General features: G+C 38.6%; 1 protein-coding gene across 2 annotated transcripts in view; it reads left to right on the top strand.

Moving 5' to 3' along the window:
- Positions 1–579: 579 nt before the first annotated feature.
- Positions 580–25,973, top strand: part of mtmr3 (myotubularin related protein 3) — a 47,867-nt gene continuing 22,473 nt past the window's right edge. For both annotated transcript variants that reach the window (XM_057831047.1, XM_057831049.1), the window contains exons 1-17: positions 580–777; positions 1,965–2,005; positions 3,528–3,601; positions 3,850–3,909; positions 4,785–4,874; positions 4,990–5,106; positions 11,371–11,453; positions 16,630–16,796; positions 16,868–16,964; positions 17,235–17,348; positions 17,947–18,137; positions 21,615–21,746; positions 21,861–21,972; positions 22,078–22,273; positions 22,394–22,579; positions 23,545–23,715; positions 25,690–25,835. In XM_057831047.1, the coding sequence (XP_057687030.1) occupies positions 3,907–3,909; positions 4,785–4,874; positions 4,990–5,106; positions 11,371–11,453; positions 16,630–16,796; positions 16,868–16,964; positions 17,235–17,348; positions 17,947–18,137; positions 21,615–21,746; positions 21,861–21,972; positions 22,078–22,273; positions 22,394–22,579; positions 23,545–23,715; positions 25,690–25,835 (1,805 nt within the window). In that variant the 5' untranslated portion in view covers positions 580–777; positions 1,965–2,005; positions 3,528–3,601; positions 3,850–3,906. The remainder of the gene's footprint in view (positions 778–1,964; positions 2,006–3,527; positions 3,602–3,849; positions 3,910–4,784; positions 4,875–4,989; positions 5,107–11,370; positions 11,454–16,629; positions 16,797–16,867; positions 16,965–17,234; positions 17,349–17,946; positions 18,138–21,614; positions 21,747–21,860; positions 21,973–22,077; positions 22,274–22,393; positions 22,580–23,544; positions 23,716–25,689; positions 25,836–25,973) is intronic.

The raw sequence follows: 25,973 nt of genomic DNA on the forward strand, positions 1-25,973 counted from the left end.
ATTTATCATCTAACATACTTATGAGATGCGACAGTAACAAAAAAATACAATTAATCGATAGTTATGAGGTAGATATCTGTGACTTTTTACAGACGGCATTTTTTTCATTGTGACATAATTTGTTTAACAGTTTAATATATGCGAGTGAATAATTTTTAAAGTCGTTTTTGTAAATGAAATAATAGACATCAATTAATGATTCTAAGCTAAAAATGACAGACATTTTGATTTATAAATATAATTACTTACCTTTTTTTATGGCTGGGTTGAAACAAAAGCGCAAATGCCCAAATCATTAATATTAAAACAATAAAAGGCTTGAACTACTTCATTTGTGTGTAATGAATCTAAAATATATGAAAGTCTAATGTTTATCAGTACATTACAGAAAATAATTAACTTTATCACAATATGCAAATTTTTTTAGAAGGACTAGTATTTAATGCAATACAGACTAGAAGGCATTGCTAAAATCGTCCATTTTTTATGAGGCACACTGTGGGGAGTGTTTACATGGTTGCACCACGTGGTGCGAGAGCCTCCACCCCGCCCATTCCAATTGCTTTGGCGTGATGACGTCATAAACACGTAAAGTTGGGCTCGGAGAATTTGCTGTAATGGCGACGGCGACTCGGCGCAGGAAAGGGCCACAGTCAAGCCAGCCTCGGCTCGGATATGACTGATGTTTCTACCTCCGCGGGGTCGTTTTGTGCTCGTCGACTGCACGGCTTTCGGATGATTCGCTGGCTTTTCGCGTCTCGTCGCTTCGTTTGACGGGTGAGTATGCCGGCTTGGGGTCGTTCCGCCTCGGAGTGTTTTGACAGAGGCCGAGGCCCGCTTTGGGGTCCGCCCTCCATCTCACAACAACAAAAACAGTTGCACACACGTACACACAGATGCTTTAGCTCACCTCGCAAACTGGGGCTAACCAGCCCACCGGTCGCGGGGAAGAAAAACAAACACCGGCTATTAGAAACCTGTTTTGTTCGGAAAGTTCTCTTCCGTTTGTCTTATTCGTACACAGCCAGCAGGATTGGCCTTAGCATTAGCACGTTAGCATGAACAATTTTACGGACGTTGCCCGCTGACGGCCACTTTCCCCACAATATTTTCAACGTGGACGTCACCCAACGAGTGCGAAGAAATGCACCGATGTGGACGTTGCTGTTGTTTTTTTGTTTTACGTAAAGTCTTAGGACCGAAATGTTAGCCCAACCTGTTACCACTAGAACCGAAGCGGCGACCCGTTTTGCCTAAGAATAGTTTTGTTTTCCCTTTTCACTCTACTTTGATAGTCAAATGTTTTATTGACGTGCAATTTTGACTCTTTGGTGGATCTATTGGACTACATTCGGACTTTATAAACTAAACTGTCAACGTTGCAATGCAAAACCCGCTTCCTTCAAAGTTCGCATGTTGGGCCTGTTTGTTGGCTAATGTTGCAGTATGTGATGCACTGTGCCTGTGGCATGTCACGGGACAGCAGTACCGTTAAGGCTCTAAGGGGCTTAGCTGGGTGACTCTGAACTCCGGGCCACACTGAGCCGCAGCCACGGGTCATGGGCCCACGCGGTAAACAAAGTCGTGTGTGTTGGGAATGGACAGATAGGCTTTATCAGGCAGCGCCAGCAGCACTGACCTCGGCCTGCATTGGCCACCCTGCATCATTGCCACAGGGTCGATGAGTGAGTCTGCTGCTCAAATGGTGTCCTGTAATCAAGTTTTTAACTAGGGGTGGGACTCGATTAAAACAAATGTATATGGCGGAAAACACAGACAAGGCTGAAAAAGCAGTTTCTGCTCTTGCACTCCTCCTTAAAATAAACTGCTGTATTTTAAGCCAAAAGAATTGTTGTGTTTGATAGAACAATATGTCTATATGCTGCCATAGCAGATTCATTGAGCATTAAGTCCCCAAACTGTTTTTAATTTGTCCGTTTTACCCTGGAAACCCCTGTTTACAGACGTCGCACGACTGCTTTTGTTCCAGCCTAGCCATAAAAAGGTAAGTAATCGTATTTATTAATCAAAATGTCTGACATTTTTAGCTTAGAATCAATAATTGATGTCTAATATTTAGTTGAAAAAGAATAAAAAAAACAATTTATTCACTCGCATATTTAAAACATATTTAAAACTTTTAAACAAATTACGTCACAATGGAAAAAATGGCGCCTGTAAAAAAGTCACGGATATCTACCTCATAACTATCGCTTAGCTGTATTTTTTTAGTTACTGTCGCATTTACCCCAATATTTTAGATGATAAATAATCGATCCAAACGAAGAAAAGTTGGATAAAAAAAAACCAAACGTATAAAAGGGTAAATATATGCAAAAGAACATCTATCTCGACCACTCCTTGATGTCTGCGATTTCTGCATCGCAAACCATGTTATATTACTATATTTCACCCATAAAATCCCCCCAAAATCCGGCTGTGGCCATTCACATCTGTGTCTTGGCACTCAGTGATACATGCTACACGGAGTTTTTGGACCAAAACAAGGTAAGTATGCGATAATATCTCGTTAAAATCGTGACGTCTTTAATTCTGCTCTAGCGTGTTTTCATCTCCAGTTGTGGTTTTGCTGTTTAGTTCTTTTTTTTTAATGCCCTCCTGTTAAAAAATTTTCTTCCCCCAGAAAACTGAGATTTTAAGCTTTCCAACGATGTATCACACATGCACATCGGACAATTTGGAAATATGGCCAAATTGGGGGTCTCAGAACGGAATTTTAAGTCACCTCAGTGTTTTCCGCCATATTTCTAATCAGTCAGAGGATTTGTAAGTAATTCATCTCGATTAATTTGATTTTAATCCCCAAGCAATGTTTTGCCACATTTTTTTCCTGAATTGAAAGGGATTTAAGCAGGCAGGTATTTGCATTTCAGTACAAAATAGTGGAAATTCAAATATCTCGGCAAATACCTAAAAAGATCATGAGTTTAATAAGATTTAAAGATATTTAAATGGTTGAAAAAAATCTTTTAAATCTCTTCATGTGAAAGACATTTGCTGAAAATATTTAAATATGCACCAAAAATATGCCACCGTTTACAAGCGCAGGTATTTTGTTACCAAGTGCATTGGACGATGAGTATTTGAGTGTCAAATCTTGCCTGTTCGCATTTTTATTTATTTATTTTTATAGACTAACAAAGTGATTAACTGAATGTCATGCTTTATAATTGCTCCTCGGGGATAAATTAAGTTTTATTGAATTGAAAAGAATTGAATTTAATTGAATTACTGATATCATGAGAACAGAGTGGGCAATCTAGGATGCTCACATTTCATTGGCTAAAATATTACAAGCATTAATAAAATGTCTTCCCCCGCACTGTTCGGCCGTTTCCTGAAAATACAGGCTTTTATTTCCATATTTCAAGTTTTTATCCCCGAATTTATTTAACAAGATTCTAATTTGATATTTACAAAAAATTTAAAGTCTGCTTTTTCAACATTGGCGTAAATTATTAAGTTCTCATTCCAATTTAATTAAATATTTATGTTGTTTTCCATAGATTTCCATGTCGTACTCGGGAACTTCTGAACAGGATCATCTGGATTAGTCATTGTTGGTCGTCGATTGTCTAGGGTAAGACATAACAATATTCATTGCTTTTGTGTAGTTATAAAAGAGTAAATTGTGCTCATCTCTGCAATGATAAAGAAACAGTCTGCAAAACACATTTTTAAAAAATTATTGATAATTCTTCGGTCATACAATTATACTACATTGACCATTAACAGAGATTCATATGCACAATATTTTTTTTCCTCCCGTTAAAATTTTCGTGTGAAAAAAAGACGGATTGCTTAATGACTTCTCTTTGCTTTACACAGGCTGCTGCTGGCCAAGCTTCCTACTATTTGGCTGACCCACACTCCTTCACAGGGGCCATGGTACACTATCCTCTCCTATTTTTGTGCTAGATCCTGCATGCATTCAGCCTGTAGGATTGGAAACTCTCCATTGATTTAAAATCTTTATCAGCCGCTAACCAGGAAGCAGACAGTTATGTCAGCGACTAGTCTGTCAAAGGTTGCCTTGGGCTGCTGTCGAAGCAGGGCAGCTTTCAGTTTGTTATTGCACACATTTGTTTTCCTGTTGCGTCACGTCATCACCACAACAGCATGTGCGTGATAAATTGTTTGGGTGGCTATTCGGGCTTCTGTTTTCAGTATGCTTGATCCTTCAGCTGTAGTTTGGGTCAAATGTGACGGAAGTTTGTGCTGAAATGGCAAACGGAGGCAGGAACACTGCCCATTATCTGTCTGCCTTTTTTGAACATCTTTATCTATTTGTGCACACTATCCTAGAAAAACAAGTCACCATACTGTTTGTACAACTCCAACTTAAGTGTCCATGCAGTATAGTTCAGAAGTTTTTTTTTTTTTTCCCAATTCTCATTTATAAATCTTGAGTGGGTTGCAAGTTGAGGTGGGTTGCGTCCACATTAAAAGCAATTCTGGAAGAACTGCCAAGGTCAGAACACTTTGCAAATGTCAAATCGCAAAGCAGTTAGTCATATTAAGCTGTCATGTAAAACTCAAAAGAAAGTGGGAAAATAATTCTCCAAATTACTGCTATGGCCAAAGACAGCTAGTGTGAACCTCATGACCCCCGACAGTTTATACAAACCGGCTGTGAATATATTGTCTGCCAAGTGTTCTGTGGCAAGCCTTTCAACCCATATCGAACCAAAGAAATATCAGAAGTTTGCGGTCGTTATATCGACGGCTGTTGGTTAAGCTTAACGTGTCATTTTTGCTTGCAGGAGGAGGAGGGGCAAAAGAACTTGGAGTGCATCCAGGCCAATCAAATTTTCCCCAAGAAAGCCCCTGTCCTGGAGGAGGAAAACATGCAGGTGAAGAATCTTTCACACTCAATGCTTGATAATAAAATAACAAAAGTGATCATCTAATTATCCACAACACTGCGTGCTTTGTGATCTGCAGTCAACTCTCTCTTGCTGTTGCTAGGTGCCCTTTCCTGAGCTGCACGGGGAGTTTACAGAGTATGTGGGGAGGGCAGAGGATGCCATCATTGCAATTTCCAACTACCGCCTACACATCAAGTTCAAAGAGTCTGTCGTCAACGTAAGTACCTACGAAAGCATAAGTCAAGTTGGTATTGTATGCTATGATATACTGTTTCGCTTTCACGTCGACACAACAGCACCCCAAAAATATGTTCAATAACTAATTCAATATACAAAAAACATGGCAAATTTATTCTGCTGTCATTGATTAAAATTCTGTTGTAGAATACCACCCCTGCAGCTAGTCATTGCCGTAACAGCCTTTGAACTTGGTAAAACAAATGTCTATGTTGCATCATCTTGAAACGACTTTCTTATGCCACTACAAATTTTGCCGTAATTTGACATTTGAAACACTTTCAGTGATTCTGCGCCTCAACTGTCAGAAGGTTTTCAGTCTGACAGCACTTAGAAAACACTGCTAAATATATTTCTCAATGCTTGTGTAGTGTGAAGCAAGTGAACATACAAGATAAGAAAACATGCTACGTTCAGATAACCCTTCTGCTTTACCGCCGACCTGTTACAACAGGGAAGTTGTGCTACGTCAGCTATTTATTTGTCTAATTTCACTTCTTTCTCTATTTATCACGAAGACTACTTCCTGATTTTGGCACAAGAAGATATGCGGAGTTACTCAAGTATTGCTTCTGTTATTGCGTTACTACATATGCATTCAGACGCGGTGACTGTTATTTGTTTCACTTACTCGTGAGATTGTGATACATTTGCACAATATTGCCTTTACCTCAAATTATTCTACTATACAGATACTAACCAATACTGAAAAATACTGTACATTTACATTAAAAAAAAATATATTTTTAATTAGAACCCTGAAACACAAATTCCACAAACCAGTGGCTGATGCTGGTCTTTCAATAAGGGGAAGCTCAAAGTGTGTCCGCCTGTGAGTGCTTTGTGACGTTGGGGGGGTTCAGAGGCACCCGCTGCCCGGTAGGGAAAGAAATTAGAGTGCCAGAAGTCAAGTCTCCAAACACAAGCAGCTACGATACAAAAGAAAAACCAAACAAAAGTACCAGAGCGTCCAGGCCAACCGAGCCCCGCCCACTGCACATGGAGGCCCAGAGACGCAGAGCGTCCGATGAGCTTGGTAAACACAGGCTTTAGCCAATGACTCGCGTCATTTCACTGTCGTGGAACAATGTACTCTCAATTCTGGAGAAGCACAGATTCGACACAGTTTAAAAGACTGTGAAGCTGTGTGAATGAATTAAAAGCAAACCGCCTCGTAACCAGTGAAAAGAAGCTAATTCTGAATGAAGGTTGAATGCGTTGTAGCTAGGCATGTGCCGGTATGATATTTTGACGGTACGATAACCGTGAGCAAAAATACCGCGGTTTCACGGTATCACGGTATTGCAATTATAGCTCAAAAAAATTTTGAGATGTATGGGTTAAAAAAAAAAAACTTTTTTCCATTGAACAGGATTTTTTTTTCAGACCATAGTTGCAAATTGGAACATATATATATTGTTAAAATAAATTAGCAATAAAAAAAATATTTTAAATAAAATTAAACTAAATATAACTTATAGACTATACTCACAGCCACAGCTCAAGTTGCTCAAGATTAGAGCAAGAACAAAATAATTTCTATGGAAAAAGTAAAAACACTTCTGAATAAATTTTTTAAAAAATTTACACTGCATGACTTTTTTTTTGAGAGTGGAAAAGCTTAAGTGAAGTCTCGCCATTTTCAGCCACTGTCAACTCTAGTCTACATGATGTCATGCCTTTGTGTTAAAAAGAACATAAAGAATTCATAAGTTAGTTAAAAATGTATAAGTTAGTTAAAATGTCAATATTGTTGTGGAAAGGTTTCATCTTTTAAAAAAAAAAAAAAAAAATTGGGAGTGAGACCTCTCCTTGATCCAGCGAACATGGATTTGTGCTTAGGGCAAGATCATCATTCACAATTAGCGATCTTTGACGCTATCACTTTTCCCCCTTCATTCAAGCGAATCAAGCTTGTTTTCTCACTCTGCGGCTGTCACACTCAACGAAGTTGCTCTCCCAGCTAAGCCTAGGCTAACATTCATCTTTGTAAGCTTTTAGTTAGTTTGTATATTGAATTTGAAAGGAAAATGTGTGTTTTGTTTTTGGCGAACTTTTTCCATGGTGCTAATCTGTTGAAGCTACTCACATGGAAAAATCTAATTGTACAACATTTTAAATGTATTCATTGTGTATATTACACTTACCACGATTTGAGAGCTCAATAAATTGAAGAACAGTATGCCTTATGTTTGGAGTATTTGTTTTTGGGTTAGCTGGCTGGCTAGCCGATAGCGTCACTTTCACACACAGCAATAAACGGGAGGGGGTGAGCGCTGCCGCGCCAAGCCGCTTCTGGCTGCATTTTTGACACAAGAAAAATAGCAAATACCGTACTACGGTCTGACGGAAAATTTTAGTGGTTTTGAAACCGCAACGTTTTCACACCACGGTAAACCGTGAAACCGGTAACCGGCACATGCGTAGTTGTAGCACATATTTAGTCAATGACATGTACACGCAACAGTATATATTGATCACTTATTTTTTGACATTTTGAGGGAAGCAAAGCTTTCCCTTGCACTCTTGGAGCAATCGCCCCTGTCCATGGACTGCAAACAAAACACGATATCTCAAACATCGGCAATAAAACAAAACCTGACCATTAGTAGTTTCCTAATAGAGGCGGATATTTTTCATAATAGTTCACTGTACATTGAAATAGAGCTGTCCTGACTAGTTGACGTTGTCGACGTCATCGATGACGTAAATGCGTCGACGGCCACAACATACCGTCGACGTGTAATGACGGGTTTAAAAAAAAAAATACATGCAAATAAAGTTTAGAATGGCAGACGCTTGCCATGCAAGCGGTGAAAGCGGCAAAAAGACAAAAAAGCGGGCCAGCATGGCCAGAGCCTGGAATTATTTCAAGGAAAATATGGAGTGTGCCACTGTGTGTCTCTTTGCCAAGCTGAGCTCGCATACCACGGTAGCACGTCTGCTATGAACGAACATTTGAAGCGCCGTCACGCAGGTGTAATTTTGGAAGACGAGAAAAACAACAAGCTAGCGGATCGTAAGTCCATACAACTTTCTAACAATTTTTAAAAATTGAAGTTGCCTTTATGTGCGTCGTATCAACATGCATCATTTTTTCCCCGCACATAGTACACGTTTTTAATCTACTCTGTTGCTGCTCCCGAAAGCTGTAGATCTCAACATCTCTGTGCATGGCATGCAGATTGTATTTATTAGGATCATGGAATCTCCCACTTGGGAAAAAAAGATAAATATATGGAAACACAGCACTGGCCTGCTTTCTATAATCCATGACTGCACTAATGTTAATTACTTTATATTATAAAGTATTATTGTGCATATTCATATAGGAGTATACACTAAAATAATACAATATATTTAGTTTTTGTTACTATGACTATGTGTGCCTTTGATTCAAAATAATTGTGGTAATATTTCAGTATGCCTTCTGCTTTAATCTATTTTCAGGTTAAAACAAACAAAGTTGAACAGTTTTTTCCCTCCCCAAAAAATGCGTAATGCACACCAGAAAAAGCATCTGAACTAACACGAAGTATTCTGAAATTGATTGTCCGGGACATGAGGCGGATTGCAATTCATTTTAGCATTTAGAACAATGTAGACATATCACAAAAAGACTAAGAATTATTTTGACTCCTGTTAAAAAGGTGATGTCAAAGTGTTTCCGTTGACATTTTTTTGTTTTGTTTTTTTTTGCACTAGTTAATGCCAGCAGCGTTTCACCTCATTGTTTGTGATTTATTATTTATATTTTTGTTTATTATTTATACATTAATAGAGAATTTAAGTGTTCCAAAATGTTTTTTTTTTTTGCGAATTAATAAGCTTAAAAAATTCATTATTAAATTACTAAAAAAAAATTTTTTTTTTTTATATTAGATTAGACTACTAATCGTAAAAATAGTCGGCTGACTAATCGAGAGAAAATTAGTCCTTTGGGACAGCCCTTCGTTGAAATGACCTGAAAGTTGGAAAAATTGGATTGATAAAACATTCTGAATGCCTCCAATGCCAAACCAAACACAAGATTGTTTCTGTCATCAACCCCTATTGATTTTCTCAATTCCCCTATTGATTTTCTCAATTGGCGTGAGTTGGATTTTTTTCAGAAGCTGCGATACCCATCCGCGTGTTTTATATTGCTGTTTATTGCCCTATTACTAGGTTTTTTTTTTTGGTGGAGACCGTAATGAGCCTCAGATTTGAGGCGCCCACTGCCTCGCTCTGCTCACGCCAGACAGCCAATGTTCTCTCACATCTTTGGACGAGTTGACAACGCATGCACATCACATGGCAGTTTTCCACATGGGCGGTGGGAAGTTCAAGCAGCCTCGGAATCTGGATGGCATCCAGATTAGGGATTTTGATTACAGAGCGAGAATCAAATTTTGGTTTCTTGATGCAAGGACATCCGGAATGTGACATGATTACAGCCCTTTGTAGATAGTGAATACCGTCGGACCAAATCAATTAAGCACTGCTTATGTTCTTTTTTTCTCTCTTGTCTTGGATCAGAGTTGTACTTGTGAGGTGTCAGTAAGTATCAGAGATGCACGGCGTGGGGTGGTTGTCATTTTTGAGTGCCTTTTACAAAATATGATTGATACCCTAGAAGACTTTCTCAAGAGCAAGGAGACAATGGATGTGTGGGAAGACTAACCATGCCTTTCTCAAACAATGCATTTACCTAGACAAAGGCTCCATCAGGCAGAATTCCTGTCATCATACTGTAGTCACAAAAACTTAGCCTACTGATGAGTGCACGTCGATCATGCATGACTCCAGACTGCATGCAAACAGCAGCCTAAGCACAATGTGTACTGTACTTTGAGTTAATTAGCAAAGCTTATTTCAAAACGGGCTAGCTTTCCAGAAAGTATTCAAAGCATGTGCCACAGTCAGTGCAACAATTCAATATTTCTGTCTTCTAATTCTGTATAAAACTCGAGGCTAAAATGGAAATGAATATACTGGGTTGACAACGTATATTATTTGATGTATATGAACAGAGCTTTTAGGAAATGTGACATGAAACAAAATAGGAATCTTTTAGTCGTTCTCATGCAAGTAGGTGGTTTTTTTTTTTTCCTTGGTGTTTGAAGTAATGTTGACCAAAAAAAGATATTTTTGAAATTGTTTTTTCACATCGTCTGACCCCTTTTCATATATCTTTAAAAAAATGTTATTTTTTAAACATATGTTTTGTATTGTTTTTTGCAGGTTTTTGTACCATAGCGGGTCCGTGTACCTTTCGGCCGTCCGTTTTTCTTTCTAATTTTGGAAAGCAAAAAACTGAAAAGGAGCCCAATTCCGTTTTCTTTTTAATGTCTGTTAACAAAAAAGGAGAAATGAATCGTCTCCTGTTTCCCAATTTAAAACTAGTAATTAAATAACGGAAAACGAGCCTTAACCTGTTTTTCCAATATTAGTTTATTGAACAGAAGTTGAAAAACAAAATATGCTCAACAATTGTTGTCCACCAAGTTCGTTTTTAAAATGAGTCATGACCCGGAAGACGAGCTGCTTCTTCTTCTTATAAATAGACAAGCCGCTGCTGCAGCTGCAGATGATTAATTTATAAGAAGAATTACATCGTCTTCTGGGTCATGGAAAACAAATATTGGGCGTATTTTGATTTTCGACTTCAGTTCAATAAACTCATTTTGAAAAACGGATTAAGGCTGGTTTTCCCTTATTGAATTGCCAGTTTTTAATCGGGAAACGAGAGGCGATTCATTTCTCGTTTTTGTTAACACTCCTAAAAACAAAAAAAGGAATTGGGCTTGTTTTTTTGTTTTTTTCCAGAATTAGAATGAAAAACAAATGGCCGAAAGGTACACAGACCAATAGCGTCTACCATTATACGTCAGCATTAAGGTAGTTTTGCCCGATAAATAAAATGTAGTTTGTATTTTGGCACACAATATCTGTTATATGCTTTTTGTAATGTGTGTTTAGCTTAATGAATTACCTCACTTGGAGTGTAATAAACTGCTTGAAAACCATCAACATTTTGTGGGACTGTTCGAAATCTGCCAAACTAGTCAGTTTGCATCAGCATATGCATAATGGTCGATTAAATCTGGCACAGCTGTTCACCAAGATTTATCACAAAATTCGCTAATAAATTCGCTCAACCGTAGCATGAATGTGCTTGTTCTGTCCTGAGCTCAGCCATTTTTATCATGGAGATTTTGTAGACTTGTATGTGTACTTATTCAGACTACATATGTTTTTACAGGTGCCCCTTCAGCTTATTGAGAGTGTGGAGTGTCGTGATATGTTCCAGTTGCATGTCACCTGTAAGGACTGTAAAGTCGTCAGGTAAGACACACCCATGTAACACGAAGCGATGTGACACTTTTTTTCTCAAAGGAACAGTTGACCAACTTAACTCTGGTTTCCAAAATAAGAACATTCATTCATTCATTCATTTTCCATGCCGCTTATTCCTCACGAGGGTCGATTTACCGTATTTTTTGGACAATAAGTCGCAGTTTCTATTCATAGTTTGGCAGAGGGTGCGTCTTGTACTCTGGAGCGACTTATGTGTGATTATTTACGATCGGGTCGGGCCGGACTTCTCTCTCGCTAACTTAAAAAAAAATATATATATATATATATATTCATATATTTATACTAGGGCTGTCAAAATTATCGCGTTAACGCGCGGTAATTAATTTTTTTAATTAATCACGTTAAAATATTTGACGCAATTAACGCACATGTCCCGCTCAGACAGTATTCTGCCTTTTGGTAAGTTTTACAGCAAGGTTTTTTGTGCTGTCTAACAGCGAACTCTTGTGGTCGCTTTGCGACATGGTTTATTGTTTTCTTGCCAGTTCAATATGGCTGCACGGCGTCTCGGGCTGACACCTACGTTGTAATGTTGTGCTTATATGATCCTTGGACAAGATTTGTCCGTAAGTATGGTTGTTGTAAAGAATGTACATATTATGTTAGTAAGTGAAATGTTATATTTTTGTATGAGACGCTTTTTTTTTTTATGTTTAGTGAACCTGTATAGCGTGCTAAGCTAACGTTGTTGCTAATGCAATGCTTGTGTACTTTTTTTTTTTTTTTTGTAGTTTTACGACGGTCTAAAGAGGACAATGGTTTGAGGCAATTTTATGTATAAATCAGATGAAAAAGGAAGAAGTCTGATTATTAAGGCATCGTTCACTAGCTGTCTAGCTTTGGAAAAAGTAGACGCTTCGGAGTGAGGACAGCATAGACAGATTTAAATGACAGTAGAGTGAAATGCCCACTACAGTCCTTATGTACCGTATGTTGAATGTATATATCCATCTTGTGTCTTATCTTTCCATTCCAGCAATTTATTTTTCAGAATATATATATAATTTATAGAAAAATATGGCATATTTTATAGATGGTTTGAATTGCGATTAATTGCGATTAATTACGATTAATTAATTTTTAAGCTGTAATTAACTCGATTAAAAATTTTAAATGATGTATGGATGTTAAATAAAATAATTTGGATAAAACAGAGGAGGCCCTGTGCATGCCTGAGCACGTGAACGCCGTGGTCCCACTCTCTTTTCATTCTTCCCCTACCGCTCTGGCGCTCTCCGCGAGTCCATTCTGGTATTTCCTTTTCGATATGCAGCAGCTAGGAGTAAAAAAACAAACTAAAGACAGGGGAATTGAAAAGCAAACAACTGCGGTAGGAGTGGGGTATGGAAAGGATTCAAATTGTTGAAGATGCTATACAGAAACCTGTGTCGACTTCGCTGAATGTAAACAAATGTGGCGCTTTGGTCTCATACGAGAAATATATTTAACAAATTTTTCCAACGTTATTTCATTGTGTAAATGCATTTATAATGATCATAAAAATATATAGACTATTTAAACATTGAGAAAACGTTTTTTTCTGCCAACTCGAAGAGATTAAAATAAATGTCAAATCCACTATCCGCCTGTTAGAACAGACACACAAATATAAAAGATATAAATGTTTATTGAATATCCATCTTAGTCTTGTTTAACCCTTTAACACCTAAGCCTATTTTGGCCGAGTTTGCATGCATTTGATGTTGCCTATATATTTCAAGGGAAAAATTGTTTACAATGGCCAAGTTGGGTTCCTTTTTTTCAGGACACCTTGAACTTCATGTCCAAACTGTTGTTTTCTTCACTGACCAATTTTAATCCACATTTTGGACCCAAAAAGACAAAAAAAAATCCCAAAACCTTTTTTCAAAATTTGTAATGTTGACGTCCCACTGACAACCAAACATGCTCGACCAACCGTTTTGAAGCTTGATCATATTTATTCAACTTGTTAGGATAAACATTCAATAGAAAAAAATAAGATTGAATAGTGTTATGTTTGACAAATCAACACAAACAGCAGGTATGGTCATAGGCGTTTTTGGCCTTTACACATACAATGGTCAAAACAGGTTATATACAGTGCAAAATAGTGAGAGAAAAAAATTATATATATCATCTAACACAAAAAGGGTTTGGAGGATATCGCTTTGTGAAGTTAGGTGTTGTACCCATCACCTTATCAAAAGTATATACCTACATGCAATCAAGCTTCTCGAACACACATCTACATAAAAATTGAAAAGATTATAGTAAAGAAAAGAAAAAAATAACATTGAGAAAAAAGTATTTTAAAAAATATTGACAAGTACCGTAGTTCAGTTCAATTCAAAATTTTCAGGCATGCGACCCAATAAAGGTTTTTTATTTATTTATTTTTTTTATTTATTAATTTTTTTTTTGCGCACTCAATAAAGCTTGAACAGATCACGGAGCTGCGTCACACAACGTCACACAGCCTACTCTTTCGCCATTTGCGCGCTGCCGTCACTTCTATTCGCCGAGACGCCGACTCATGCAAAGAAAAAGACAACAAATACGGCTCCTCTTCTTCCTCGAGTTAACGCAATAATGCATTAGCTTGCGCTAAATGTATTTTTGTATTCATTCTGCACGTTTCAAAGTCGCTCGCTCAAACCAACCGGCCGTTGCTTGCGTTGCATGCCTCCCTTTCATTAGTTGGCGCCTCGTTCGGAAATTTATTAAAAATGATCACATTCGGTTCGTCCTTCTTCGCATCAGAACGGCTCTTGGGATATGTAGTCTTTTGTGCTGCTTTCGGTTTTGAAAAAGGACAAGAAATGATGGGAATATGGAGATAAATACATGGTCCATGCAGCGTTTTAATGCATATTTATGAGTGGAATAAAACTATAAAACTCAAATGAAATTATCTCCCGTTTTTCTTGGCCGATTGACTTCAAATAAAAACTGGTGTGGACATCAACTTCCGCACTTTCAAATGAGACCAACCAGCGGCACGTGGGTGACGTAATTACACCGTGACGAAGCTTCAAAGACGATATGCGTAAACGCATCGCTGCCGACACGTTCGGTGTTAAAGGGTTAACTGGGAGAATTCGTTACAAAATACGGGCATTAATTTGTTATAATTATGCATATATACACAGGCATCGTCATAAATGTGATCACACAAAACGCAACCACGCCTCGCATCCCTGCATTTCCTCCTTCTCCTGAGTCCTCATAAATAAAACATAGTTTCGTTTGGGGTTTTTTTTCGGGCTCGTGCCTACAAATAAAACATAAAATTTCATTTTTTTTTGCGGGTTCGGGCCTGCAAATCAAGTTAATTGTTCGGCGGACCGGGTCGGGCTTTAATAACTGCGGGCCGGTCTGGCCAGGCTGGATTTTTTTAGGCCCGATCTAACTTCTAGCGTCATGTAATGTTCATGTAATGCATCCTGTACACTTATTCAGCATGTTGTTCTCTATTGTATTTTTATTTTAAATTGCCTTTCAAGATGACATGTCTGTTCTTGGCGGTGGGTTCTATCAAATAAATCCCCCCCCCCCAAAATGCGACTTATACTCAGGTGCGACTTATATGTTTTTTTCCTTTTCATTGCGCATTTTTTGTCTGCTGCGACTAAGGGTGTAACGGTTCATGTAATAGTATTGAACCGTTTCGATACGTGGTAGTCGGTGCGGAACGGACGCGTACCGAACGAGTTTCTGACGTAATATAACCCTTACTTTTCGAGGCTGTGAGTCGATCGGGTTACAATTTCTTTGTGTAGATTATATTTACTCAGTCTTCTCTACCATAATGAGGACCAACACGGTAGGACAGTCCAGAAACGTCCACAGCGCGACAACGTGGCCGCCGCGAGAACGCAGTGAAACGCAGGCGTTAGTCAATCAGCCAATGTACACCAGTCGCAGTACGGCCGCGTGTTAGATGTGTCCCAGAAGCGGCTCAACGCGACGCACGCGAAAAGAATGGCAGAGTTTATTATTTGACGCGAGACGCGGCCCTCCTGCGTCAATACTACTAGCTAGGATCGGGCCGGAAGACACTTGTGTAATAATACGGTGGATCCGGTCGATTTTCAATCTAATATGCAATCGTAACTTACTTTTTGAGTCCATCAGATCTCTTGAATGGTAGATCGGGGCACAGTTGACTTGTCTTTGTTGATTTACGGCGGTCTTCTCTGCTATAATAATAACCAACACGGCCCCGTGTTGAATACAAAGCCCTCCTACCACAACAAAACAAGTAGGAACTAATATTCACATAGGAACTGAAGTTATACAAAATAAAATATACAATATAAATGAATACTACATCACATTTGTAAAATAAAAACACATAATAAAATAAATAATAGCCCATTTAAATAATGAGCTAAAACATCTGTAATTAAATAATAAGAATAATACACACATCCTGCTTACACAATTAAATGTATTCATTTCTGTGTGGTGCTTTAACTTGAGAAAATCCACCAGTAAAGCTTTTGAAAACCGTTCATAAAGAAGAAAAAAAATGTTTCATTGAGGCATTTCAATTGTAAAATACATGTTAAAATCTTTGTCATTGGGATTGATTTTCTCTTTAGCACAGGGCTTCTTTTTTCTTCTTTCTTTCAGAAAGAAAGCTGACCAATACGCGGGGTCTGAAAGGCAAATTGTTGTTGGATTATCTTTAAATACTCGCTACTTTTTGAGCAGAATTCAAGCTTTGTATAGGCTAATGTTCCTATTGTTGAAAGCACAAAAGTGTGTAATAATCAACTAGCACATTTATATTTTGCATTTTGTTTTTTTACTGTACCGAAAATGAACCGAATCGTGACTTCAAAACCGAGGTACATACCGAACCGAGATTTTTGTGTACCGTTACACCCCTAAGTGCGACTTATACTCAGGTGTGACTTATATTACCTTATATATGTTTTATTCCTTTTCATTGTGCATTTTTTGGCTGGTGTGACTTATACTTAGGTGCGACTTACAGTCCCAAAAATACGGTAATCGATAATGCAAAGATGTGTTATTTTTTTGTGAATAAAATGGTCTGTATACAGTTATTTCAAAGAATCCTAGACCAGCAACCACTTTAATTGTGCAGGTACAATAAACCAGTAAAACTCTTCTACTATACTTGAAACCCCAGGTGTCAGTTCTCTACCTTCGAGCAATGTCAGGAATGGCTCAAGCGTCTCAATGCAGTTGTGCGCCCTCCCTCTCGCTTAGAGGATCTCTTCTCTTTCGCCTTCCACGCATGGTGCATGGATGTGTACGCAGGTGAAAAGGAGCAGCATGGAGAGCTTTGTAGACCAGGTAGTCCAGCTTCTAAGCACCCAAATGTCAGTCTAGGCACTCTGGTCATATCTCATTCCTCTTATCTTTAGGTGAACATGTGACCTCCTGGTTTAAGAATGAAGTGGAGAGGATGGGCTTTGACACTCAAAATGCTTGGAGGATATCTGACATCAACAGCAAGTTTAGGTGAAGATGCCTTTCTGCTCTGTAGATACCTACGCCTAACTGATTCAAGCTTTTGCTTTCATTGGCATACAGTGCAGATCAGTGTGTGAGAGACATTTTGTGGTTGTTGTTCTGTACTTCGCTGGTGCTGCGCCCGGGGCACAAAAAGGCCCATCCCAGGATTAAATGTCTGTCGACAGAGACTTTTGCTGAGCTCTCACTAATACAGTCCGTCAGATCTGATGAGTTCTTTTATGCATTCTCTCACTCTATGCCCCTCCGTGTTACCAGGCTGTGCCCCAGCTATCCCCAGCAGCTTCTCGTACCAGCCTGGATTACTGACAAGGAGCTGGAAAACGTCGCAGCTTTCCGTTCCTGGAAGAGGTTTCCTGCAGTGGTATATAGGTCAGGTGGTTTGGTTCTCTTTAAATGTGAAAATTCACTCTCCAGCTTCCTCTTGTCTGTTTATTGAGCTATTTGCTTTAACCCTTTATCGGACACTCATTGAACACCTTAAGCGCCAAAGTTGCAAAATTTAACAGACTACTTTGCATCAGAAAACATCAATACGGATTTGTTCATTTTCTTAACACGCTATAGTTTCAGAAAATGACTTTTCAATTGTTTTTCGGCATTTCATTGGTTTTCAATAATAATAACCTTAGTCCTTACAGACCCATTTGAAAAAAAATAATAAAGAAAAAACATTAGAATGTAGAAAAACTATTTTTTTTAATTAAAATTTGAAATAAATATTTTTCATTGAAATTAAAGTTGGCATCATTTTCTACCTATTTTTCGGTCTGTAAAGCTTGGCTATGTAATCACGAAGACAAATGGTCCTGGAAAGTTTGAAGTTTTGAGTTTAATGTGTGTCAAACACTTTCTAGTTACAATGTTCAACCACTTCGAAGTACGTTGTAATAATAGTAGTTTCAGTCAGCATCATTGACTTTGTTCTCCAGATTCTGGTTTGTTCATACAACTTTATTCATACTTTCAGACACCTGAGCACAGGAGCTGTGATCGCCCGCTGCGGCCAGCCAGAGGTCAGCTGGTGGGGCTGGAGGAACGCTGATGACGAACACTTGGTTCAGTCCATTGCCAAAGCTTGTGCTGTGGACAGCAGTTCTCACAAACACCTGTCCAATGGAACCTACACCAACGGCTCCGAACTGCCTGATAGTGACTTTGGTGAGCACTCACTCAGGCCCGCCCACCTGCGAAGACTTATGAGACTAGACACTTTGACTTTCATCTGAACAGACACAGATTATTCTTCGACCTTTGAAGTCTGTGAGTTTGTAGCAGACAAGGTTGTGCAATCCAACCTGTCTGGGCCTGAATCAGCAGGCTCAAATACGCAATATGCAACACACTAAAATACTTAGACTGATTGAGGACATTTGCATTATAAACCTGATGAGCAGTCAGACAGAGGATATCCACGTTTTTGACCTCTTTAACCTTTGACTCTTCCTCTTATAACACCTACTCTGCAAATTTGAGTTAAATAGGTTAATCCATTATCAGGTTATGAAATTCCGTTTTTGACCTCTGTGACCTTTGACCCCAAAATGTAATCACGTCCTCCGTTTCATATTACACACCCTGGAAGATGGTTAATAATACCTTTATTCGTTCTTATCTTAAACACAAACATACAACCAGACAGTGGCTTGCACAGACGATTTGGGGGCAGGTGATCGGGGGGGGGAGCGTAGCAGTGTATGTAACTGCCAACCCGGCCACCTCGTTGGAAAAATGTGAATTCATAAAAGAAAGAAAAGATATTGCAGATGTATTACATAATTCCATATTTCTTTATATATTTAAATAAATAGCAATCTATTCCAAACTAGCAAGGGTCAATGGGTTTTGTTAAGGGTTTTTGTAAGCAGCAACATTCTTTTGAAGTAGCAGTATTTGTATGATACTAAACATGCAAACACATTACTAAGTATTCAGCTATAATAATGTAATGTCCGTAACTAAGTGCGGCCCCTTTATAGACGCTTTCGACGTGTGGACCGTGACGTAGGGGGAAGAGGGAAAGTGGATTGAGAGAGAGCAGGCTGGGAGCTACTGAAAGCAGTCGTATTCCGCAGCAGCCCGCTGTATTAATAAGTTTTCATTGTTCTCGTTTTTTATCCTATGGCATTACAATATATAGGTGTATCTATTTTTCCTACCAACACTGGTTGGTTGGTGGTCGCCACATTACATCTATTATTTGATTTATGGCGAGCGACTAGCCTAGCTTGTTTTACAGGTGGGACTGGGAAATTTAGAAAGCTACTTCACGAGAGAAAAAGTTAAGCAACTGAGGTTTAGGGGGGCACACACATACACATTATGTGTTACAAATTTTAATCTACCTAAATTAAATATTTTGGATCTAATTAAAGAACGAATTAATAGTAGCATGTTACCGCCCTCAAATGGTAGATCACTAAAAACAAATCCAATAATCAAGTCACTTGCAGTTTTTGAATTTTATTTTACTAACACAATTTTCAAACAGATTTTGAAAAAATAAATAAATAAATTTTAAAAAACAGATCTTGAAATAATTGAAACAGACCTTTAACAAAATAAAAATAAGTAGCAACAAAACATAAGAAATCAAGCATTTAAATGTAACATAAAAAAATATGGAAAAACATTTCATGAAAAAATATATGAAACATAAATTCACAAGAAATAATGAGAAATGAATAAGAAATGATAAGGTTAAGTAAGAAATTAGGCGTGAGAGGGGCGGAGGAAAAGCATGCTGTTTGACACAGGATAGGGACGTGAATGGGGGCGAGAGCACACGCTGGTGCACTGCTTATGTGTGTGCACTGCTTACGTGCGTGTAGAATGCGAAAGGGAAAAGTAGTACAAAAAGTGTGCACAAAAATATACCCAAAAATTGACAAAGAAAATGTAATATATTAATTCCAGATATCGATACTTTTGCTTGGGGATCGATACCTAAAATTTAACGCGCTGGATCGAAATATCGATATTTTGGTAACGATCCGCCCATCCCTAGCGTTCACGCTGCGTGCTCATGTTGACAAATGATGGGCAGTTGGGCACACAGGAGGTGTGTTTCCGCGTTTGGAGGACAGAGGGCGCTTTCAATAATAATGGCTGCGGCGCTTGGTGGGCACAAGCATTACTATCATAATAATAATAATGACTTGATAACCTTAATAAGGGCACTTGCTCGGTTAAGAGGGCAAGGGCCAGTACTTGAGCACCACCTGGCGTCTATGTGTGCATGCCAGTGCGACGAGACATACAGAACCGAATACATACCTACTGCCTTCCGTAGGTTTCAGCTTAAGGTATATACAGAAGTAGGCCTACATGTAAAAGTACTAAATGGGTTTATGTCAATGAATTGTGTTGACCGTTCGTGTTATATATGTATTTTTTAATGTATCCTGAGTAGGGCTGCAGCTATCGAATATTTTAGTAATCGAGTAATCGACTGAAAATTCTATCGATTAATCGAGTAATCGAATAAAACAAATATATTTTTAGGTGAAGAGCAATTATAGATATACATGAGAAAACAAGACATTTTATCATTTTCAGTCAATCAATGTCTTTATTTTTTATGTATATTGTTGAAAACAGCCAACAATTGCATCTCAGATGTAACTAGAATTTTAAAAAATGACTAATTCACTGCTTTCACTCAAAAAAACCTTTAGATCTTATTTAAAAAAAATATATATATATATTATATATATATATATATATATATATATATATATATATATATATATATATATATAAACACACCTAAAAATGCCTTTACGCTTGATAACACACATCACTTAAAAGTTAGGATTTTTTCCCACGTTTTTCAATTAAATTTCTATTTGTGTCAAGCCATTTTTAAGTTCTAGTTAAGTTTTAAGTTAGTCTAAACTGTAAGTCCTGATAGGATTTTGAGTTTTGCACTGTTCAAAATAAATGTATGATACAGGCTGTATTGGAGCACATTAGGGACTAGTGCTACTTGGTGTTTTATCCAGCAATGACTACTGAGCTAAAATTGATAGTTAGCATTATTGAGTTTTTATTTGACACCCTCATCACTCCACAACGCTATGTTATGTTAAAGCCTGTATGAAAGACACGTTAGCCACGCATCGAAAGCGGTCTTAATTAATTGAAACCTAGCCGTCCGCAGTGCTAACGTAAGGTGAGCTAGTAGTGACAGTAACGTTAATCTTATATATTAGCGCTTAGCGCTCTTTATTAGCATTTAGCGCTCTACTGCTTTAAGATGGCGGCTGTTTTCTAACGCTGCCCAGACGCGGCCTAGTCTGTCACTGATCTCTATGAGACTCATTGGACGCTAGCTGCCACTAACGTAGCATGAGCGGGCTAGTATTTAGCAACGTCGGCGTCGTTTGTAGCGGTTGTCGGCTGCAGTGTTTGTTTTTTTTTTTTGCTTCTTCCTCTACGCACGTGACATCAGCGCGTTGTCCCGCATTAAAAGTAGTCTGAGCAAAACGTGATGCTTAGAGCTGTCAAAATAAACGATTACTCGAGGTGAATAAAATTACTCGGATCAGTTTTTAAACTCGAGTTGCTCGAGTATTCGTTTCAGCTCTAATCCTGAGTTGTCCAGAGATGTAACTCTCATGTTTCTAACTGTATCAGAGTCCTCAATGACTAACAGCTCAGAGGTGGAGACATTGGCCATCCAGCCTCACAAGTTACTGATACTGGATGCCAGGTCCTATGCAGCTGCTGTTGCCAACAGGGCAAAAGGGGGAGGCTGTGAATGTCCTGGTAGGATTTGTCTTTTTTTCTTATGTGCTTTGTAGCTCAGCTTCCAACTGATTATATGTATGTATTTATTTTTTTGCTGTCATAATTTTGAAATGACTTCATCCCGTCTTATAGAATACTACCCCAACTGTGAAGTGGTGTTCATGGGCATGGCCAACATCCACTCCATTCGCAAGAGTTTCCAGTCCCTACGCTTCCTCTGCACGCAGATGCCGGATCCAGCAAAGTATGGTTCTCTTAATGCTGTATTTACTTGTAGTTTTCTTGGTTTTAAAAAGTATTATTAATATGACATCATATCACGTCTTTGCTCTTATCTGTTTCCCTGAAGCTGGCTTTCTGCACTGGAAAGCACCAAGTGGTTGCAACACCTGTCTTTGCTGTTAAAGTCGGCTCTGCTAGTAGTCAATGCAGTGGACAGGGACGAGAGGCCTGTTTTGGTGCATTGCTCTGATGGCTGGGATCGGACACCTCAAATTGTTGCTTTGTCGAAGTTGCTGCTTGACCCATATTACCGCACTATAGAGGTACAATTTCAAATGTTATGCTTTCTACTGTACAGATAAAAAGGGCTCAGTTTTTATTCAACTATTGTTCTTACATGACAGCTAAAGCAAAGTTTATGTATCTGGGATATCTTTGTGCAGGGCTTTCAAGTTTTGGTCGAGACGGACTGGTTAGACTTCGGCCACAAGTTTGCTGACCGATGTGGCCATGGAGAGAACTCTGAGGATGTGAATGAGCGCTGTCCTGTTTTCCTGCAATGGCTGGACTGTGTTCACCAGCTGCAGAGGCAGTTTCCATGCTCTTTTGAGTTTAATGAGGCCTTCCTGGTGCGTATTATGTCAAATAATTCCATGAAGTAGATAGTTGGGTAAGTTTTGTTCATGAATTGATTGATGTATTGAATTAATTCCTAGTCTGGGTTTGCATTAGCTTTCATTGTTTAAGACTATTACTTGAGAAAATCAAGAACAAAACAGGAGTGCACAGATTACAATTTACTGACTGATCACTAATTTTTAAAAACCCTGCCCTCGCGATCGAGTTTTTTTTTTGTTTTTCTTAATCAGCATGAATCTTTAATATTCCAATCATTGTTTTATTCTTAAAAAAAAAAGAACATTACCTGTGAAGTATTTTTTTAAATGCGCATGCAGTCGTTCTCGAATTAAAAAAATAATTGAAAAGTTAAAAATGTTACAATTTGTGTTGCAATTTATAATAATGAGAACGGAATACAGAACAACAGGCGAAATACATATTGTACATAGAAATAAAGAATGTTAAAATAACGTGCCATGATTCAGCTGAACGAATATCACTGACATTTACGTTCAGTTTTATATTTCAGGTTGTTTATAGTGAATTAAATTTCAGTTTTACAGGAGTAGCATATACAGATTTTTTTTTTTTTTTTTTTTTTTTTTTAAAGTCTTCACAAGTACAGGTTTTGCTCTCCGTTAACTCGATGTGCTGAAACTACAGCATATTACAACTTGCATCACTAAAACCAAGGAAATGGATCAACAACTGTCTTACTGTCCTAATGGCTTTAATGTTATTTTATAAATTAACTTATTGGTAGCCACTGCATTAGACGTCCAATCCATTTGGACAGGGAGGGTTCGCTGCCTCTCAGTCTCAATGGGTTGGATATCCATTGCTGTTGCTGGCACAATTTGTTCATACAGCATCTTTCAATTTATTGCTAAATGGTCTTAGAGGCACAAAACTGTGGCCCTGGCTCTTAACATTTCTCAAGTCTCAACATGTTTCTGTACATTTGTTTATGCAGGTGAAGCTGGTGCAACACGCTTACTCCTGTCTGTTCGGCACGTTCCTGTGTAACAGCGGCAAAGAGAGAGAAGACCGACACGTTCAAGAGAGGACGTGTTCGGTATGGTCCCTGCTGAGACCCGCTAACCGTACACTGAGGAACATGCTGTACTCTTCACACTCCGAGACAGTACGTACACAAACTGCCACACCTCTTAGGGAGAAGGGTGGTGCAGCCTTTGTTTATTCTTGAACTTGATGAAATAGAGCATGGCTAATATAATTACTGTATGTTTTTCTCCTAATTTATTTTTAATCTTACCTAATTAATTTTGATCACCTGTCACTAATAGAAAAATCAAACAACTGAGACATTCTTCATAACATGCTCCCCTCCCTTTTTGTGATTTGCGTTATTTCTCATGATAACATTACCATACCTTTGCGGCAAGTTTTTACCTGTGAATAGCAACTTCCACAGAAATTAATAATAACATTTAGCAGATAATGAGTGTTTTCTATATGGCCTAAACATGTATACAACAACAATTCACACTGAAGAGTGATATTTCATTAAGAAAATTACTGTCATACAACGAGTCTTCAAACAGAACTGCCTGTTGGCCCACAGTAACGTACCAGCCTCCACCTTGACATGGTAATTTCCTAACATAACGTCATCTTGGTGAGGAGTGGGGATCACCGCAAAATATATGCGTCTTGCAGACACATGTCACTGTAAAAAAAAAAAAAAAAAAAAAAAAAAGTGGACAGAACTTGAATTTTCAAGTCAGTTTTTCTTTTTTAGAAAAAAATAATAATAAATTGCGGGTCAACTGGATATTCTAGGTAAATTCATTTTAATGAGTTAAATTACAGTTGCTTGTACAATCCAATTTGTAAGCCATATTTATATTTCTGAATAAACTGAAATCAAAATATTTAAAATTGTGTGAACTTGACCTTAGCTTCACCCTCAATGTCTACAAAAGAACACTGGTAACTGGGCAGTCATCCAGGATGTTTAGCACAGTTGTCTGCACGCTCCGCTGCTACTGTGGAAGCCCAGGCTCGATCCCTGCTTGGTGCAACTTATTACGGGTAGTCCTCGGGTTAACTTTATTTAATAAAATACATTTAAAAAATAACATACTGTACTTACCATCAATGCTGAGTGGTGGCTGGAGGAGACACTAGCCTCTTTCAGACATACGCTGAACTCCGGTTAAGTCCCGGGAACAGGTAGCCCTTATGTCTGAAAGAAATATCCCGGGTCAACTGACACGGACATTAAATGGGTCGCGTCATAGTATAATGTCCGGACTTAACCAGGATGCGGCATGTATGAAAGGTTAATTCCTGGGTCACAGTACAAAAGCTGATGATCTATATACAGTGGGGAGACCAAGTATTTGATACACTGCCAATGGGAAAACCCATTGGCGGTGTATCAAATACTTGTTCTCCCCACTGTATATTGTGGCGGGCCGATCGTTATTTCCTCTTTTTTTGCAGTAAGATGAAAAGCGGGAAACAATGCAATTGTCAACATAGCAAAAAGGAAATAGCAAATTTAAACTGGAAACATAACGAAATGAAATTACTTCTGTATCTTTGAGCCAAGGAAGAGACAGTCCATCGTCCATCTTTGGAAATGTATGGTTTATTTTGTTGCCGATGCCAACCAAAAATGACGTAATTTCCTGGTTATAAAATCCCCTCCCTGCACCGAGTGTGTCTGATTCACCAATACGGCACTAGTCTGAAAGTGTCCAACCCGTGTTATTCCCGATACATCTCCCCATGTCTGAAAGCCATGACACAGGTAAATCCCGCGTCACATTACATGGGAATTTAGGAGGATATAAGTCTGAAAGGGGGTACTGTTACACGACTTAAAAAAACAAAACAATGGAGACAAAATGGCGGATGCAACTCTGGCGTCGTAAATTCAAAATCACGTTAAGTCGGGTAGGTCGTAACCCGGGGAGTACCTGTATATACACTACACTGTAGTGTATTTACTTCATTCACTGACTGCTGTTGTGAAGCAACATTGGATTTCAGTCCATCAAAAAAATGCTGCTCCACTTTCAAAATGCATGGTTAGCATTTTGTAGTGGCTTTTTCCTGCTCTGGTGTAACTATTAATGGGTTGTTGCAGGTTCTCCACCCTGTGTGCCATGTGCGCAATTTGATGCTATGGACTGCAGTCTATCTGCCTAGCTCCTCTCCTACAACCCCCTCTGACGATTCCTGTGCTCCATATCCTTTGCCTGGCAGCAATCCTGAGGAGGCGCCCCTGGGCAGGTGAGCCTGGCGCGCTGGCACAGAACTCCCCACAATTCCTCCTTCATGTAAGACAAACTCTGGCCGAAGGCTCTCAAAGCTGACTCTACTTGCGCATCTTGCGCCCCTCATAGCCACGCACTGTGTGATATTTCTTGC

Source organism: Corythoichthys intestinalis, chromosome 3 (genome assembly GCF_030265065.1).
Source record: "Corythoichthys intestinalis isolate RoL2023-P3 chromosome 3, ASM3026506v1, whole genome shotgun sequence".
Taxonomy (NCBI): domain Eukaryota; kingdom Metazoa; phylum Chordata; class Actinopteri; order Syngnathiformes; family Syngnathidae; genus Corythoichthys; species Corythoichthys intestinalis.